Below are 21,128 nucleotides of genomic sequence, written 5' to 3'. Positions count from 1 at the left end.
ATACCAAGATGTGCAGTCATTTCAGAGTATATTGAAATCGAGTTACATGGGTTCTCTGATGCATCTATCAAAGCATATGGAGCATACGTATACCTTAGATGTTTAACTTCAACAGGAGTTTATGTGTCCACGTTACTATGTGCAAAATCCAGGGTTGCTCCTTTGAAGCAAATTAGTTTATCAAGGTTAGAGTTGTGTGGCACCTTATTGCTTGCCAATTTGGTTCAAAAATTAAGAGAATCTTTGGAAATTAAAGTCACTCATTGCTGTTATTAGATTGATTCATCAATAACTTTTTTTTGGATAAGAAATGAATCAAATAAATTTAAAACCTTTGTTGCGAATCGTATAAGTGAAATTAGAACTGTAACTGCTTATCAGGACTGGAACCACGTAAGTTCAAGTGAAAATGCAGTTGATCTGCTATCACGGGGAAGTTCGGTGGAACTTTTGGATAATTGTAAATTTTGGTGGCATGGTCCTTATTGGCTCTTGCAACCTAGGTCAGAGTGGAATTTAAATTTTCCATTACCAGATGTATCAGAGATTCCCGAAACACGAAGTGTCTCTTGTATTGTATTAAACTCAAGTAGTGAAATTGATAATATAATTACTAAATATTCTTCAATTTCAAAACATACTGAATGTAACAGCATATATTTTGCGTTTTATTTTCAATCTCAAGGCTAAATCAAATGATAGGACGGCTCGCTCTCCCAGTTTCGGTGGAATATGGGAAGCTGGAATTAAAAGTGCTAAGCACCATATAAAAAGGGTTATTGGTGAGACACGTCTCACTTTTGAGCAATTTTGTAGTATTTTGACCCAGATTGAATGAATATTAAATTCTCGACCATTATGTCCACTTACACAAGATCCAGACGACCTAAGTTCATTGACGCCGGCACATTTTCTAATTGGAAAACCAATCACGAGCCTTTCTGAACCGGACGTTCGCCATGTTCCAGAAAACAGGTTTTCAAAACGGCAGCACCTGCAGTACATGATGCAGCACTTTTGGGATAGGTGGCAGAAAGAATATTTGTCCGAACTTCAAACTAGAGTAAAGTAGAAGCAGAATTCAAAAATTTTGTTAAAGGTGGGGACTCTTGTTCTAATTAAAGACGATAATTTGCCTCCTTTAAGCTGGGTAGAGTGGTAAAATTGCAAAGAAAGGTATTATCCGAGTAGTTGACATTAAAGTGCGTACTGGTGTTATAACGCGAGCTGTAAATCGAATATGTGTACTACCGTTGGAATGATTAATGTGTATTAGTTTATAAGGCTAGAAAAAATAAAATAAAATGCATGTATTAATTAGACAATAAGTAGCGATTAAGAATTTTTTACACAATTAAGATATTTTAATATTTATTTCATTCTAACGTTGAAAGTACTTGGTTCTTTCAAGGCGGGCGGCATGTTAGAGCGTTCAAGTTTATTTTGTTAAGCGCAACAACGTCGCAAACGAGTCTTGTCTTCGGCAAAGAGTATGGCGGATGTTGAGATCTCGCTCCTGTGTTATCGGGCCATTTTACTTGAATAAATAAGTGTTTACAGTCCACTACGAAGTCTTGATTACCTCCCAACAGTTATAATTAATAATAAAAATTTTTAAAATTATTTCTAAAGAAACACTTTTCATGTTTTTTGTGTGGTCTAGAGATATGAAATTAAGTGCATTTAACTTTTTTATCGAAAATAAAGAATAAAAGGACAAGATACAAAAAAATTGAAAGAGATAGAAAGATATTCACGAAAAACCAATTTTTTCATTTAACACTCTGTCTCTCGTAAATGAATCATGTCTTGTCCTAACCACATAGAAAAATAGATACCTAACAATAACTACACTTATGAAAGTAGGCCAGCTTATAAAAGTTCAATAATAGGGGACTTCAATAATGTAGCCAGGGGCCTTCACTGACCAGTCAAATTATGAACTATAAATGAAAAATATTCCTAACAATGCCATATACGTAAATAAATGTAATAGTTGTTAATTTTACTGCTTATTGTTATTGACCATACATTATTAACATAATGCAAGTTAAAGTAGGTAATGTGTTTTAATGCTGGCTACATCGTTCTGCTATTTGCAATGTACTATAACTATATTTTATGACAAATAAAGATATAATGTTGTAATATTCAAAAATAAATATCAAATTTGTTAATATTAAATGTTAAATTACCTAGCGTAAAGTTTTTTAATAAAATATTTATTGCTAAGTTGTGATTTTCTAGTTATAGCAAGGAGTTTAATAAAAAAAATTAAGTTTTATGTAATTTATAACAGTATCACACAGTATCAGTAACAGAATTTTTTCAGATTTTATTGTTATATAATAGAAATAACTAAAATACATAAACATAATAATATAGTTCCACAACTCAACCACACATTCCAACGCCATATTCATACGTAACAATCTCTCATATTGAATATTTTGCATAAAATTAATAAATCAAGGACATCATTAAAGTATTAAACTAAGATAATGATATTATTTCGAGTAAATAAAAGGAATAAATAAAAGCTCCTACCTAAAATGATATACGATGGACTAATATTCCTGACACTCACTTTACTAAGATCGTATTCGAACGTCCTTAATAACAAAAACTTTTAAAATTTGAAAGACGAACGTAAAAGTAACCTAATAAATAACCTTGCCATACCCTCAATACCACTTTCTTAACAAGTACGCATAATATGTTTACGGATTCGAAATAATTTAGCGGCTAACGTAATCTTAATCAGGCCAAAGCAAAGTACAACAATAATTATTAGAACTTATGATAATATAAGTAGTTATACATTATGTGAGTCCTGGTATAATATAGAAACCCGTCTTATCAGTATGTGAATTACAGATTGTTTATGTGTGATGATAGCTAACACCTTTTATTAATAATGATATTTTTGTATATAGCTACGAAGTGCATTATAGTAGCATACTTATAGATTTAAATTAATTTTCTGTTTTACAAGAACAAAAATCACCTTTATGATCAAAACGTTCAGTTCCGAACACTTTTAAACTATAACTTCAAAAATATCCAAAAATTAGATCCAAATAAATTTTAGAAAGGAGTTTTTATCTTCATTTTTTGTAAATTAAAATATTATTCTTAATGAATGTATTTAAAAAAAATAAAATGACAAATTTAAAGAAAAAAAATTGCAAGGTATCATAAAGAGTGGGAATATTTTTATTGCCATAAACCAAAACATTTACTTTAAAAAATACTTTCTAGGTGTGTTTAATTCATTATATGCGATTATAATAAAGTTAAAAGGTTCTTAAGAAAGTTGTAGAATCTAATTGATGAGCTATGATCTCTCAGGTTTTCCAAAGGTTTTGGTTCACCCCCTAGATTCATCATAGATTCTTTACTTTTGCAAAATTTGTAAATATTTAGTTTATTGAAGCAAGTGATATGCAAAAGGTATCTTTATTACCTTTGACTGTAGATTTAATGAATCAGGATTTGAATAAATACTAATGTAGTAAGAGGCGGTTAGTTATTATCTGTTTGGTGCTATATGGGGATAAAATGAAAGTAAATACCTTAAGTGAGAAAGTTTAGAGAATTTTGGAAAACACAGAGTTAAAAGTAAGGCATTAAAAATATGATTAATTTCCGATTAAAGTGGCTTAATATGAAATATGGGTCATTCAAGGTGATAGTCTGAAGTTAAGAAGTGACAATTAATAGGGCTTTTAATTGTCACATTAAACATACACATATAAATAATTTCCCTTTTTTTCTGAGCTTGTAAAAAAGGGCTTGTGCTCAACAAAATGGCAGCAGGGAGTGTTTTTCCAGCCAAAGGTTTAAAGACCTTTTTTGTGTTCCTCTTTATTCTAGCCTTTGCTCACTGTGGGTCTTTTCTTTGGTCGATTTTCTAAAGCATGCTGATTAACCTCTTGTTTCTAGTAAAGTTTAGAAAGAGTAGTTGAGTTTGTGAAATTGGTATGGAATTTTCTTTCATATTATTGCTTTTTTTCGAAGGGATCGTTTCACTGTGTAGGGGTGTATATGAATTGGTTATTCTTAGATTGTTCATCAAGGGATAGATCATTTTTCTGTGCATCATAATATGAGTTAATTTCGAATACTATCAAACCTTCGATACTTTTTTGTCTATTATACTCTCTTAATTCTTAGCTGTTCTGATGTTGTTCTTACTTTTGCAGTGGTAGCACTTTTTGTTCCATATATTAACCGTCTTAACTCCATTCGCATCTATGTGTTTTTCATTGTCTTTCTTGTGTCCGTAAAGTAGGCACAGAGAGGTATTACATAACTAGTGGACTTGGGAGGTCAAACAAGATGACTTCTTTTGGCATTGTTGTAACATAAAAATTTCCATTTACTGCATTCGTCGGGACATAACAACTATAGATTTTGTGTTAAATTCAACTGGGGCGAGCTGCATCTCCTCAGGGTTACTAATTTATCCAAACTATGGTTTACTTAAGCCTATTATAATCTTACCAGCTAAATGAGATCTGAATGACACGGTACACAAAAAACCTACCGGATACTTTTTTTTCCAGGCACTACTCTTCATTTAAGACGCTGATCATACGATAGAACAAAACTTAAAAATGGCAGGTTCCTGTCTAGCATTTCCTTAAATAGAAGTGAGTTAAAAATTATCACCGGAATTAAAAAAGTAAAAAAAAGATAAAATAATTGACTTCATTGTTTTTCAAAAATTACCATCAACTTTTGCTAGTAGTGAGGTACTTAGTGAATTAAAAGAAAGACTGGTTGAAGGTTTTTCTGTGCGAGAAAAGGTATTTTCCGATAATACAATGTCAAAGCCATTAACTTTTAACTCAGATCAGTATTGACACTCCACAGTTTACTTCGCATCAAATGAATTCGACAGCAAAACAAAAGGCGACATCTGACAGAATGAATGGGAGATGGTAAGATCATCAAGGCGAAACCTACGTCCTCGTCCTATGCCAACGCCATTGAGTGTCATTCCTGCCAGTACTACTTCCAGCGAACCCAGCGGTAATCCCAAGCAACCAAAACTCACGCTATCCTAAGTACCGCCATTGAAAATGCAGTCACTCATACGGATATCGGCTTCATTCAAGTACATCTGCAGAGGGACTAGCAAACCAAAAAAAGTTAGTAAAATAAAATAATAAAGTTACAGCACCTGAGATAGCTTTTAAATTTAAAGAACTGAAAAAGAGGGGAGAGGGAAATATCTTTTATCGCATCATTCTCATTACACCATGTTAAGCAGGTTTACCAGCCATCAATTTGGCCTGCTGCAGCTTGTATTAATAGATATCGTTCTCCAAAGATTAATTCTGCTCGAAATGAAGAGGCACATTTTTCCAGGGAAGTCTCGCACCAAAGAAATACGTAAATTCCTATTGATAAAAATAATAGCGAGAAAAATCGCCTATTAGTTTGTCATATTAACATTCGAAGTTTAAGAAATAAAGTACTAGAGCTTGAAAATGTCCTATATTCAGTAAATCTTCCTCATGCAGTTTGTATTTCAGAAGCCTGGTGTATTTCAAAAAAATCTCAAACTTTTAATGTAGATATAAATTTACTTTGTATTGAAGGTTATTTTTTAGCCTCTTACTTTTCACGCTTTAATATGAGAGGTGGGGGCGTTGCAATTTATATTCGCAAGGATGTCAGTTTTAATGAATGTGAAGTTTCCTTAGATTGTGTTGAAAAAACTATTGAATTTACGTTGTAGTGTTTAATTTAGTGTAATTTAAAAATTGGTTGGTTGTATATATCGATCACCTTCTGAGAGTATTGATAATTATGTAAATATTTTGGAGGGATTATTAAATGAAGTTATTAAGCCCTCCACTTTGGCTATTATATATGGCGACTTTAATGTACATTTTGATGTAGATTCGTCATGCATCTTTGACGCATGACGAATACATGCCAATCCTTGAAAATTTTAAATGTTTTCTCGAGTTTTGGATTGCATAAAACTATTATTAAGCTTACAAGAATTATAGAGAATCAATTGAAATCTACTATTGACAATATATTTACCTCTATTAATAACGATGACATTTGCGCTCACGTTGTACACAGTGATCTATCTGATCACTTCATGCAGCTTATTTTAGTGCCCTTACTACCTAATAATATTTCATCTTTTTATGAACAAAGATTCTTTACACGGGAATATAAGTAATTAAAAATAATACCAGTTGTTAGTGGTGTCCCACAGGGTAGCATTTTGGGGCCACTGTTATTTACAGGCAACCCTATAGCGGCGTTTGCAGATGATGTTATATCAACGTCGAATGGTGACTTAGAAGAACTATCTAGAGGTTCAACCGGGATATTTGACCGAAGGATAAGTATCAGTAGCAGGAACAGCCTAGTGCTTAATGAGTCAAAAACTGAAAGAATATTTTTTAGTCTTACCGATTTGAATAAAAGATTGCTTGTTAAAATCCATAACAAAACCATAGAACAAAATAAGGTTGTCAAGTACTTGGGCATATTAATCGATGAACATCTTAGTTGGTCTTATCATGTAGATATGGTTTTAAAGAAATTATCAATTTATGTTTATGTAATTTGGCAGTTGCGTAATAAAATCGATATTGGCCTGATAGTTCTTTATTACTATGGTTATGTCCAGTCATGTTTGTCATATGGCATAATGTGTTAGGGTGTGTAACTGTTCTAGAACTGGTGAAGTTCTTACAGCCCAGAAAAAAATAATTAGAACTATTTTATTTAAGCCTTATATATTTTCTTGTAGAACACTCTTTCTAGACTGTAATTTCCTTTGTATCCACTATAAACTCAGGGTTAACTTAAATTTGGATTTACCAAAACATAAATTAACCAAAGTGGCAAACGACCCAGTAGTTTTACCAATTAAATTATACAACAATCTTCCCATCGAAATAAAAAAAATTGAGAAGGTTAATAATTTCAAACCTTCATTGAAAAGAATTTTAATTAAAAATTCGTATTTATTGTTTTTTCTTAAGGCCTTTTAAAAGTTGTATGTTTAGGTCTTATAGTTTTATTTTTTGACATTATCCGATACTTATTTGTATGAGTCTATGGAAATAAATATTTGAGTATTGAGTATTGTCAAAATGTTAATTAAATTAGGAGTCATTATCTTTCAAATGTTTTATAAATGCAAAGAAAATAAAAAAGTATAATTTTACATAACAGGTGGTTGACAAGACAGCATACTAAGAATTTACATTATAATTGCCCTTAACAATAATCTATTTAGTGGATTCTTTTCTTAAAAAGTTTGCCTTTGGAAATGTACATAATTGTTTCTTTACTAACCAAAGTATTAATTCAAATCATAAAACAGTTTTACATTAACAAACTCTTTATTTTATTCTAGACACGTATCTTGCTAATGATGCTTCATTTTCAGGAGAAGATTAAAACTGTACAAAGGAGAATACTAAAACTTCAGGGTGGGAGTCTGTGGTGACCTCCTTAGATGAGTCCTATCTACTTAATAGATCAACGTTTGTTGCACTTTTAGGTTTTTATTCAGAGAGGTTTTCTCGGTCCGCTTTTGTTTATTATTTGCATCAATAATATAAACTTATGTTTTACATTTAATTTTGCCTATTTCTTAGCTACACTGACAATTTTTCTACAAATAAATTCTATTCTGGATTGTGAAACCCTCCATAAAAACATATAGCCTAATTTTGAAATTTTGTAATAAAAACCAATTATAATTAAACTTTGATAAATGTTCTGTATTTTTTTTCTTAAAGGACTACAACTATTAATTGAGGCAAACCAGAGTGAACCATCCCACAAAATTTATTAAATTGAGATAAGCACTAATTATGTAGCTAAAGTATAAAAAGTTTATTTCCAAAATGGACCAAGTGAGCTTGGTTTGATTATTAAATGATGGCAGCAGCAAGCAGTTTGGTCCACCCCGAATATAAAAGCAAAACTTTACAATGTTACACTGTTGATTCAGATTTAAAAATCAAAAATGTTTTTGAAGGTTCAGACTCTTCTCAAAGTGAGCGTCTGGAATTTTAAGATAATGGCAGGGCAGCTGAGTATCTGCCATCGGAATCCGAGTCAGAGTACAAAATAGAGACTAAAAGAAATCAGCAGCAAGACACAAATTTGAACGAATCACAAATTGTCGATAAGCCGAGGGGGCGAAAACGGTTCTAGTCAACTTTAGATATCTCCGATTTTTAACATTTTTGAATATGAAATCTTCTACAGCTAATTACTCAATCTCCTCAACCTAAGTAATTTATTAATAAATTAATAAAAATTAAAACCGTTGTGTAAACATATACCAAAGCGTTTTTGCTCTATTCTTCTACTCTAATTAAGTTCAAATATCACTAAGCCTCTTACTCAAAAAATTTATTAAGCATATAAGACAGTAACAGAAATAAATATATACGTTACAGCTAGTTATTACTCCGAAAGTTGGGTCTTAATATCATAGTAACACTTCAAAACTAAAAAAGGTTTCAATTTCTTTTTAAATGTTGACAACCTATTGCAATTTTTTATGTCATTTGGCAATTTATTAAATAGTTTTGGACATATTTTCATAATAATTTTTTTAAAAGAGTTGATCTAGTAAGCAACAAAGATAAATAATTTCTTAGTCTAGTTTGATAATTATGAAAAAAACCATTTGTTACAAATAAATTAAGATTTTTAAGAACAAATAAACACACTTGAAATATAGACATACACGCAACTGTCAAAATCTCAAAGTTATTAAAAAGCGATCTACACGAAGTTTTAGGGGGTACTGCCGCCATACATCTAATAACTTGTTTTTGACCCATAAATACACGACACGCATACGTTGAAAAACCCCAGAATTGGATCCCATACAGAATCCTAGACTGGATTATGGCATAATATACAAATTAACTGGTTTTTATCCATTAAGGACTTAATATTTCTTATGGCATAACAAAGGCTACCTAATTTTAATGCCAAATCATTGCAATGCGCCTCCCATGAAAGAGTGCCATCTAGTATTAAGCCAAGAAACTTTATTGTTTGTTGATGTTGCAAGAAACTACCATTATTGCTTAAATGCATGTCAAGATCAAGATTTAATTGACCCCGATGAGTGCAAAAAACCATATAATTTGTTTTTTTGGTATTAAGAAAAAGTTCATTTAGAGTAAACCAGTTATTTAGCTCGTGAAATGCTTTTCCCGCAGTAATGGGCATATTTTCTGTACTTTGTTGCCGAACAAGGGCTGATGTGTCATCCGCGTACATAGTAACGTGACTATACAGTAAATCTGTAGGCAATGAATTTACAAATATAAGAAACAACACAGGCCGGAGCACCGAACCTTGAGGTACTCCCAAATCAGTGTGAAGATTGTTTGAATAATATAAACCTAATTTATTCCTTATTTCCATGTATTGTGTCCGAAATGCTAAAAAGGAGGCGCAATTTAAGACGACACCTCTTATGCCGTATAACTCCCTCTTGCACAACAAAGCATCATGGCTGACACAGCCAAACGCCCTGCTTAGGTCGCAAAAGATCCCCACAGGGCGCTCACCTTTATTTTTTAAATTAAAAGTAGACAATATATTAAAAAAACACTTATTGTTTATAGAACTCAGGGAAGGCATGTGAAAATCGCCAGTAAGAATTATTTCACTAGTAGTCAAAGTCAAAATATACTTTATTTGCTAAGTTTACAAACTTGTGCTAAAAGCTTCCTAATCCTAGAATTTATAATACTAGTATTTATTTGGTTATACAGGATACAGGATAAAAACAGAATACGGAATCGATTTTGATTCTACATAGAAGCATATTTTATATAATCAAAGAAAAAACCAAAAAAGAAGAAAAAAAAGGCAAGAACCAACATAAAACAAAAATAATAAAAAAAAATCTGATCAACAGATTTATATAATTAATTTTAAACATTAAAATGAGTCGTTAAAATACTCTTCAATGCTATAGTAAGCTTTTGGTAAGATTAATTTCTTTAGTTCTCTCCTAAACTTTTTAAGGTCTGTAACAGTCCTAATCGAAAAAGGCACATGATTAAATATTTTACAACTAATAAATATAAGAGAGTTTCTCATAAGTGAGGAGGTGGGGATTGGAAGAGATAACTTGTTTACTTGACGAGTATTATGACTGATGCAGGATGGTGGACTAACGGACTTATGTATGAGTATGCAGTTTTCAATATAAAGAGTGAGAAAACTGTTGAAATTCTTTCAGCTACAAAAAAGGTTTACAAGATACTCTCAGACCAACACCACACAGATATGTTAATGTTTTTTTCTGAATAGTAAAAATGATGTTAAGGAGTCACTTGGAGCATAAACCCCAAAATGGCAACCCATAATGGATATGAGTCTATTAAGGCGAAATAAACTGAATGAGCAAACAACCCCCCCAACTCATGCCTGGCAGCCCTGAATGCAAAACAACCAGAAGAAAGTTTAGCAGCGAGGCCCAAAACGTGGTTGTCAAACCTTAAACTCTCATCAATGAAGAGGCCAAGAAATCGACAATAATCCCCACCATGTAGTGGGCTCTGCTTATCAAACAAAAAACCCTCTACATTACATTTAAAGCCCAGAACAAAAGTCTTATCAACATTGAATACAAGCTGATTGCAGATGCACCACTCTTTAATTTTGTGAAGGTCCTCTACTATGAGAGATCTGACTACTTTTTGTTATGCCACAGAATTGTAGTATCATCAGCAAACTGAACCACATCCATGCAGTGATAGAAAGCTTAAGTCATTAACGTATAATAAAAATAAAATAGGACCTATCACTGACCCTTAAGGTACACCACATTTAAGGTGTGCTATCCCTGATGAAAATCCAGATGGAACCACCCTCTGGGTGCGATCAGACAGGTATGACTTCAACTACCCCAAATCCACTCCCCTAAATTCGTAAAATCCGTAGGGTTACAGTATTTTTCCAACAATAAGTGTAAATTAGTTATAAAAATATTGAAATCTCCATTTGGTGGCCTATAACACACAAAAATATATATATTTTTATTTAAAGCATAACAGTATGAAATTCCACATAATTCAATATTTTTCTCTGAACAAAATTTACATATATCATTAACTTCACAGTTCACATCATTTTTAGCCCATATATCTGCACCACCATGGGTAAAAATAGTTCTACAATATAAACCGTGTAGAGTTCAATAACTAATGAATTAGTATTATTGTATAACACTAATGTATAACAAAAGAATGAAAAAATAGAATAAGTATGTAAAGGATAACCATATGTTATTTTTTCATTTGTTTTAAAGTCTTGGGATGATAAAAACGATTAGAACAAACACCATTAAGCCATAAAGTAGGTTTCATAGCGGCTGAGAGCCTGTCCTTATTAACTGTAACTTTAAATGATGAGTAATATTTAGAAAACTTTGCATTTAGTTGTTCATCCACTTGCACTTCAGGAAAAATTGGTTTTAAAAAATTAATCATATCATTAGCAGTAGTGTCTAGGTGTAATTTATAAATGTGCAGAAATGCCAGCTTAGCTAGCGGTTTCAGTCCTACAAGCTTATCAGTGTTACATCCTACTATGGGTTTGTTTTTCCCTAAAAGATTGCGATGAGTACCAACATTGGCATAGGGTACATCATTTTTAGACTGTGTTTCAGTCCCAATAAGTTCCTTAGCATTGGATATTGCTGTTTTCGCATAGTTCGCGTCGAGAAGATTACGCGAGTCCTGATGAAAAGCAGGCGACTCCACATCAGCTCCAGATCCGTATGAGCATTGGTTCATGGGAGCTGCAGATGACGGTTTGGTTTGCTGAACTGAAGTTCTTTGGATAAAGAATTTTTTATTTCTTCCATATGATTTTTTTTAGTGTTTTGGGCCCGGTTGAATTGGTTTGGGTTGCATTAGAAAGAATTAAGCACATAGCTCCCTATTAAGCTCCCCATGTGACTGTGTGTTGCGATGGGATGGGTTCCATTGAGTTGGACCCTCTATATATTTTTTCATATGAATAGAATCTTAAAATTTTAGAAAATATGGAGGGTACGAATCTCTGCATATGGAAGATAAATTTTTTCTGTGCATGGGTATTAACTTGTGTGCAAAAGAAACCAAAACATGGTGCCTCCAATGGATCAATGAGGAAATCATACTCCTGCAAATAAGACACCTGAGAATAAAATCAATGAACTGAAGACATTTATTGAAAAAATACCATGTTATATTTCACATTATTAAAGACATACATAAACAGAACATAAATATTTATCACCAGACCTAAAAATTTCCATTTATTATAACAAATATAAAAAATCAACAAATAATCCTCTATCTGAATTTAAATTTAGAAATATGTTTAATACAAAGTTTAATTTACACTTTTTCACCCCAATTGTTAATTCATGTAAAAAATTTGACTTATTTGAAACAAAGTTGAATGTTTATAAAAATGAACCAAATGAAATTTGAAGAACTCAAATTTCAGATACAAATGCACTTAAAACAGACTAATCAGTTAAAAAATGCCATTCTGCAAGATGCTCAAATTTCAATAGATGAACAAGATACTATTGTTTTTGTGATCTCATGACAATGTTACCTACTCCGGTAATTTCAACTGGCATATCTTATATTATAAATGGATGTAATGCCTTGGATTGCACAATCTGCAAACTGGAGAACCCACAATGTTTTCTTTATTACATAAAAAATTTGGTAAAAACCAAAAAGATTATTATGTATTCAGATGAAATTTGGAATGATTGTAATAGAATCTTAGGTTTCATAAGAAGAAAATGTGCAAACTTTCAAAATTATAAAACAATTTAACAAACCTTCGTTTCATATGTGTTTAGTAAGCTACATTAATAATATGGAACCCTGGATACTAAAAACAATCTTAACACTCTTAATAGGCTTGTGAAAATCCAGAATAAATTTATAAGGTTTTTATGTTATAAAACTTCTTTCTGAATAATGAACCACAACCACATTGCCCTGATCTTATTTTAACATTCCAGAACTTTAAGATTTCAGAACAATTTCTTTGAGACAAAGTATCAATACAAAATTAGAAAAATAAATTGATCTGTAAAACTATATTTTCTTGCTATAAATTGTATTTGGTTAACCTAATGTTACCCAAGTAAAACATGAGTGGTGAAAATTGATTTTTAAACATAAACAAGGCTTCACCTATTTGACTGTTGATTATGCAACGATTTGCTTAGTTTCATGTAACACAAAAAACTTGTTTTCTTACTGAAGGTCTTGAATTATTTTGTAATATGTTAAATATGTTGTAATACTTGAATGTTTTTTAATTTTTATCACTTGACAAGCCTTGAAAGACAGTGGATATTTTCCTATTTCCTATAATTAATACTATGAAACAACAAATACACCTAAACTTACCAGATTTTTTTTTAGATAAAGTTTAAATTAACAAAACATTAAATGTAAAGAATAAAATTGCGAGAAACTGTATATATTATTTATGTTGTCTAACCCGAACCTAACCTAAAATGTGCAAATGTCAGCGATGTTAAGCCCATCCGAGACAAACTTGCATACATAGACGCATAAAGCGTAGTTCATATAATGCGAACTACGAATTGCGAAGACCTCTCTGATCGGCCAGTTTACCATTGTAAAAAGTGACAGCTGTCATGTTAATAATTTTGCGATTCCTAAAATTTAAAATCGGGGGGGCAGGAAAGTTGAATGGATTTTAAGATTTTGCAAATAAGCAGTTGTTGTACAGTCGCAGTGGTCTTTATTTTCCTTTGCCCTTTGGAGATTTCGGAATATTGGGATTTTGTTTGTTGTCATATTTGTGTTTGGAGTGTTTGACTATGTGTTAATTATCTATAATTCTTTTGGATATTGTTTTGAAGTGTCATTTTTATCGTTCGGGGGCGCACCAAGCAATCATGAGTGAAACTGAGAATTTGATACAGGTCCTTTTCTTTGATATCTTATTATATTTATCATTAATCAGGTGGAGTTTGAATGTGGAGAAATTTTAAATTTGAACCAATACCATGTCATCGTCCTAGATGTGCCCTAGACTAAACTCCTAGATTCCTAGTTGAGCTGGTACGAAGCTTTGCCCCAAAACTCAGGTAAAACTCTTCTAGTGGAGACTTTGGGAATTAAACTTATTAAATTTTATTCTGATTTAGGATTGGACCAAGCATTGAATAGTGAAAACAAGTTAATTGGTATATGGGCCGGAAGTGTACGTTTAGTTTGAGTGAAAAATTCCACTACTTTAACTGAAAAGAAGTCGAGAAATTTAAAAGGCACTTCCAATGGAATTTCTTAAAGAAATTCGCATTCGATACCCAAAATTTAAGTTCAAATATGCCAAATGTCGAAAGCCAGCCTAATGAATGAAAAACGTCATTGTCAACGTTACAAGCGTCAACGTCACTTAGCAAAAAAATTTACAACCATGTTCCTCTATGTATCAGACAAATTTTAGAAGTTAAGAAATTCAAAAAGGAATTAAAATCACTTATTATCCAGGGCATATTATAGCCTTGACGATTTTTTTAATGATACCTTTTAACCTGTGCTCTGACATCATTTTAGTGTTTTAGTTTTGTTTCCTATTAAATAATTTAATTTACTTCCTCTAAATTCTGTTTTATTGACAGCTTTACTTATTTTTTAATCAAATTTATCAAAAAAAAAAATTTTTTTTCTGTTTTGTTATGATTAATTTTGGTAATGCGTGTAAATTTTATGGTAAAGTGTTTTAGATATTATGTTTGTTTGAAATTTGAAATTTAAAGTGAACTTGAAATTTTTTAGTTTTTAGGATGCTTGTACATAAGATTTTGTTGTCTTACGTAATATAGCACATTTTCTTTCTTTCTTTCTTTACAACAAAAAGTTGGCATTGACATTACCAAAAGACAGCTGGGATTCTAAGGGATGGGATTCTAAAATCACGATTCGACACGATTACTCGATATGACTGATTCTAAATAAAATTTTCAGTCGTGAGCGTCTTGCCTAGTTTTTAACGATTTGTCGACGACACGCTTGGGTATATCGTATACACCAGACGATATAGCTTCTTCCTTTTTTAATACGTGCATAATGTGACAGCATCTTTTTTTAAACGTATTTGTTTCATTTATTGTTTACCAATAGTCATACCAGCTGGTTTTCATTAGTATATCAAGAAGCTTTCTTAAACACAACAAATAATAGATTTAATTCGACCCTATTTTCCACAACCTTCTGTTAATAATACAGGCAGAGGAAGTATCATTGAATGGGCAGTTTTAGTATGTCAAGATTTTATGCCACGGATTATTACCAAAGAAGCATTGGACAAGATTTTAAATTTGGAATTAGCGAAACTACTGCAAGTCGTTGAATCCATAAAATTACTGAAATTATTGACAATCACCTTGCTGACCGATTAATTTTTCAAATATAAGAGATGAGAGAAATTAATAAATTAACAGTTATAGAGAGATCCAGTTTCCCTGGTGTTATAGGTCCTATTGATTGCATCCATGTTGCGATATTAAAACCAAAAGTGGATGAACACAACAAGTTTTTGTCATTTTTCATGAATTGAATTATTATTTTATTATTGATAGTGGTGGTTTTAAACGAAGTTTTTTTATTTTATAGAAATAATATAGGCATATATTTAAATAAAAAAACACGAAGGCGAAAAAATTAACAAAATAAATGAAAATTCTTAGTGTTTACTGTTGTATTAATTGACGTAGTAGTGTTAATTGACGTTTCCATCTGTCAAATATTAGGGAAAATAACAAATATGTACCAAGAAACCTAAATCAAATCGAATAAAACGAGTTTAGCCAACGATTGAAATTTAGAATCATCCTTGTCGTCACGACTGAGTCGCGATCGAAGTCGTGATCGTATCGAGATCGAGTCGTGATTTTAGAATCCCAGCCATGATCACGATTCTAAATAAAATGTTCAGTCGTGAGTGTCTTGCGGATTGCCTAGTTTTTAACGATTTGTCGACGACACCCTTGGGTATATCGTATACACCAGACTATATAGCTTCTTCCTTTTTTAAAACGTGCATAATGTGACAGCATCCTTTTTTAAACGTATTTGTTTTATTTATTGGTTACCAATAGTCATACTCGTTTCAAATTCTGGTTTTCATTAATATTTCTTAAACACAACAAGTAATAAAGTTAATTCGACCCTATTTTTCACAACCTTCTGTTAATAATAGAGGCAGAGGAAGTAGAGTTACTATTGAATGGGCAGTTTTAGAATGTTAAGATTTTATGCCACATATGGTTACCAAAGAAGCATTCGACAAGATTTTAAATTTGGAATTAGCGAAACTACTGCAAGTCGTTGGATCCATAAAATTACTGAAATTATCACCTTGCTGATCGATTCATTCATTTTTCAAATATAAGAGATTAGAGAAATTAATAAATTAACATTTGTAGAGAGATCCAATTTCCCTGGTGTTATAGGTCTTATTGATTGCACCGATGTTGCCATATTAAAACCAAAAGGGGATTAACACAACAAGTTTTTGTGATTTTACATGAATTCAATTATTATTTTCCAATGGATAGTGGTGGTTTTAAACGACATTTTTTTTATTTTAAAGAAATAATATAGGCATATATTTAAATAAAAAAACTCGAAGGCGAAAAAATTAACAAAATAAATGAAAATTCTTAGTGTTAATCAATAGAAAAGACAATTGACGTCATTTGTCAAATATTAGGGAAAATAACAAATATATATCAAGAAACCTAAATCATATCGAATAAAACGAGTTTAGCCGACGATTGAAATTTAACCTTTTTCGTCACGACTGCGCGATCAGTAAAACAGTATCTATAGATACTTACTATGTATGTCTTTTGAAAAAGCCGACGTATTTTAAAAAACTAGAATTTTTTTAGTTTGATAAAAGAAGAGACCAAATTCGGTATTTTCGACATTTGAAGGGTAAAAAAACACCGTTGCTAGTGGTAAAAAATTAAGATTTTTTTAAGAATGATAAAACAGTTCCATAGATACTTACTATGTTGACTTTCTCAAACGGTATATCCAGTAAGTTAGTAGAGATATTGAGTTTGCATGTGTTGAATAAACTATCAATTTTCATAAGCGCCCCGCTTCGACATCGCGCGCAACTCTTGACCTGGCAACCGCCGTTGCTGGTATTCCGTTGCTAACATTACTCCGGTGCAACCATTTGATCTACCAAAGTTTAAGTTGATAAAATGTCTTTTATTGCCACACATATTTGCTTATACGTCAACCGATTGGGTTAAATAGGAGATTATGTGCTCTTTAAAATCGTTGATTGAATATTTGGGAATATACCTACGCAATCCTGTGTTAAAAAGTGTACCCGGTCGACTATCGGATTGCCGTTCAGTTTCGTGCACCGTGTGGTGCTGCCGCGAAGCGTCAAATCTAGGAACGATTTATTTTAGCTGCGTGGACTTGGCTTTTGGCTTCTTTGAGTCAGGGTATTTCAACGACGCTGGAATCTCCTGTTACTCGGCCGTGTTGGATTTTTTTTTTAAGACATGGGATGATGCTGTCAACTATGTTTTTATTTTTTTTTTGAACATACAATACGGTGTCATTTATGTGGTGGTCAACTGATGAGTGATATACTTAAGGGTGGAGGCATATTGAAATTTCTTAAAAGTTACATTTTATTAACAAATAATTACTTACTGAAGGGTGGATATCTTATCCTGTTCCCATCAACCAAGGGGGACACAACAAGACTGAGTTGTGTCTAAGTACTCGAAGGACCAATCAATATGATTAAAAATAAAACAACACTTGTACAACATAATATGTACACATTTAATAAACTAATTTTTACTTTTAGTTTTCCTTGCCTCAACTGAGCCCTTATTTAATCTATACACTGATTTCAGTCATTATATACACTGTACAACTTCTTTTTCTTTACATTGCTTCTTCAACTTCACTAACAACAAGGCACTATTGACATAATAAAGGCCGCCATTTTGCTTCCATTCCATAACTTGGGTTAAACGAATTAATACGTTTAAGTATTTAGGGCACAGAGAACTTTACCATCAACATAAACCAATTTATATGAGACAGAACTATATTATTAATTAATGCAACTTTTCACATTTCAATTTTTCTTACAAGGGCCATTCTTTAACACGTTGTAAAAAAAAAACCAGAGCAGAGAGACCGGGCGGCGCAACTTTCGGTCAACAAAAAAACTACGACTGACCCAATTTCTTTCTCCCATCAGCCTCAGGTGCGCTGTCGGCTCCGTAACCTATTTTTAGGGTTTAAAGCGGTGTTGCAAGTTTTGTTTAAAATTTAGGTTATTTACAGAAAAGAAATTAATAAAGTGGTGTTGTTGTGAGTTTTCACAACATACTGCCCGCGTTGGAGCGATAGCTTCAAAATTTTACTTAAAATTGAGCAAAACAACAAATATATTTACATATGTTACATTACAGATATACATTATTTACACGTCAACAACTGTCATCTTCTTCGAGAGGAAGAGGACACAAATTTGTAATTGTCCTAATAAAGAATCCATCTTGGGTTCTTATCTTGACAACTCTTACCTTGCCATCAGCACCAGGCATCACCTCAACTACCTTTGCTAATTTTTTAGAAAATCAATATTATGAATAAAATCATTCCATTCACTAAAAAGTGATTGGTCCAAGGTTTCATCCCATGGAATTTTAGAGATCCAAATTTGTTGGATTAAGAGTTTGCCAATAATAATGACAGGGCCAATCAAACCAAGAGGGTCGAACATCTGAGCAATCATTGATAACACCTCTCTTTTGGTAACCAGGGTTTTATTTAAAATTTTGAGAATAGTGACAGAAAATTTATCACTTTGTGGGTCCCAAGAAAGACCTAACACCTTATTAGAGATAGCCTTATCTCTGATGTCATATTCAGGGGGGAAAATATCATTGCAGTATTTTTTGAGGAAATTAGGATTATTAGAACACCATTTATGTGTTTTAAACCCAGCAGAGCCTAAGAGATCAGTTATTTCATGATAAAGGGATTCCAAATCTTTATAATTATCACAGCCTGATAAAATATCATCCACGTAACATTGTTTTAACAATGCTTCAGAGGCAAGTGGATATCGAGAACTATTTTTCTGAGCAACTTCTTTCAAAACTCTCGTGGCAAGGAATGGAGCACTATTAGTTCCATATGTCACGGTAGAGAGCTCAATACATTTTAAGGGTTCATTAAGGTTATCACGCCAAATGATGTTTTGTAAAAACCTTTGTTCAGGGTTAACTTGCACTTATCGATACATCTTTTGTATATCAGTGGTACAAACATATTTGAACAATCGAAATCTAGAAAGAATGTCATACAGGTCTGCCTGCACTTGAAAACCTTTCAAAGTAATATCATTAAGAGAGTACCCGGAACTAGTGGGTGCAGATCCATCGAAAACCACACGAAGTTTGGTGGTAACACTATCTGCTCTTAATACACAGTGATGGGGTAAGAAATATTTAAAATCTCCACTTTTATTATGAAGTTCTAAAGGGATTATTTGAGCATGATTTAGTAATAAATATTCATCGATGAACTTTTTATAATCAGATTTCAACTGAGGATTTTTATTAAACCTATTTTCCAAGTTGAAAAATCTTTTCTTGGCCATGGCAAGTGAGTCACCAAGTTTTTGGGTTTCGGTAGGGGATTTTAGAGGAAGATTGACTTGATATGAACCATTATCCAGAATCTTTGTGGTTTTTGAGAAAATTTCTTCAGCTAGTTCATCATCTGAAGTGACGTGGGTTTGAGAGGGCAAGTCTTCTAATTTTCAAAACTTGGTCAGAGTGATATCCAGATCCGCATTGGATATTTCATTTTTTAATTGAAGAGAGACACTATTGAGTACTGTAGCATGATTTGTTTGAGAAAACGCTTTGCTGGGAGAATGTGGAATGCTGCCAGCGATAATCCAACCCAAGTGAGTATTTTGTAAGTAGGGTAAATGTTTTCCTAACTTAAAACTTCCATCTATCAACAAATCATAATAGACATCTGCACCTATAAGTATGTCTATTTCAGTAGGGATGTAAAAATTTGGATCTGCTAACTGCAAGTGATTAGGGATATTTAATGCCTTCCTATCAATAGGAACTTGGGGTAAGTTAGATGTGATTTTTTCTAATATTGCACATGATACCAAAAATCTTTTTTCTGTATTAATATTTGAGTACATAAATATGTCAACCATTTTGTTAGACATTAATGAATTTTGCGATATGCCTGAGATATGCAATACATGACCATAACAGGTATATTTTAGCTTATTTACAAGCTTGTTAGTAATAAACGAGTTTTGACTGCCTGTGTCTAGGAGTATTTTAGCATTTACAGGGATTTTATTGAAAGAATATAAAGTAACTGCAGCTGTTGCTAACAGAACATGAGAATTCCTAATTGACACAGTTGATAAAGTTGATGACTCAGGAATTTGCCCTTGAGTACCACCTCGAGAGACATTTGTTGATAAATTTTGATTTTGAGGTTGCTGATTATACAGAGATCTATTAGGGGGCACAAACCTACTATTTGGTTGTGAAGATTGCCTATCTTGGGCTGAAGGGTTTACAGAGTTTTGTGAGAAATTTCTTCCTGAAGAATTTCTAAAATTATTTACATGTAATAGGGTATGATGTCTATTGGAGCAAATTGAGCATCCTTGAGAGGGGCAAGTGTTTTCTGCATGTTTTGTTCCTAAACAATTTATGCACATTTGTTTAGAGCGAATAAACTTAGTTTTATCTGCATGTTCCAAGTTCTTGAATTGTTGACATGAATAAATTCTATGTCCATTGACCGAGCAATATATACAATTTTTATTTGAACTAGAAGCATTTTGTGAGAAATGAGGCTTATTTACAGGGGTTGAAGAGAGATTATTACTTACAAAATGAGAGTACCTATTTTGAGGTTTTGCAAGAGAGTTTGCTGGGGGCTTGGATTGCCTTGAGGTGGGCAATTCTGAGGCAGAGAGATTTTCTAGAACAGAGCACCTTCTTT

At 32.3% G+C, this 21,128-nt stretch overlaps 2 protein-coding genes across 5 annotated transcripts in view; one reads left to right on the top strand and one right to left on the bottom strand.

Annotated features, from left to right (window-relative positions):
* The window catches only part of LOC126742663 (uncharacterized), a 222,033-nt gene extending 214,265 nt beyond the window's left edge, over nucleotides 1-7,768 (top strand). Inside the window, exons 1-3 of one of the 3 annotated variants that reach the window (XR_007662636.1) lie at nucleotides 3,238-4,811; nucleotides 4,879-5,156; nucleotides 7,433-7,768. Coding sequence is in view for 1 of the 3 variants with exons in the window: in XM_050449412.1 (XP_050305369.1) it covers nucleotides 7,433-7,492 (60 nt within the window). In the remaining 2 variants the exon portion in view is untranslated. Of the gene's footprint in view, nucleotides 1-3,237; nucleotides 5,157-7,432 lie in introns of those variants that run through there. The other 2 variants (XR_007662635.1, XM_050449412.1) reach the window with 2 other exon arrangements.
* The window catches only part of LOC126742661 (putative tricarboxylate transport protein, mitochondrial), a 51,354-nt gene extending 37,765 nt beyond the window's left edge, over nucleotides 1-13,589 (bottom strand). Inside the window, exon 1 of one of the 2 annotated variants that reach the window (XM_050449405.1) lies at nucleotides 13,455-13,589. The gene's annotated coding sequence lies outside the window, so the exon portion shown is untranslated. Of the gene's footprint in view, nucleotides 1-2,547; nucleotides 2,716-13,454 lie in introns of those variants that run through there. The other variant, XM_050449403.1, reaches the window with a different exon arrangement.
* Nucleotides 13,590-21,128: the final 7,539 nt, after the last annotated feature.

Source organism: Anthonomus grandis, chromosome 12, assembly GCF_022605725.1.
Source record: "Anthonomus grandis grandis chromosome 12, icAntGran1.3, whole genome shotgun sequence".
Classification (NCBI taxonomy): domain Eukaryota; kingdom Metazoa; phylum Arthropoda; class Insecta; order Coleoptera; family Curculionidae; genus Anthonomus; species Anthonomus grandis.
Note: the sequence above shows the minus strand (reverse complement) of the source record. Positions and strands in the feature narration are given on the sequence as shown.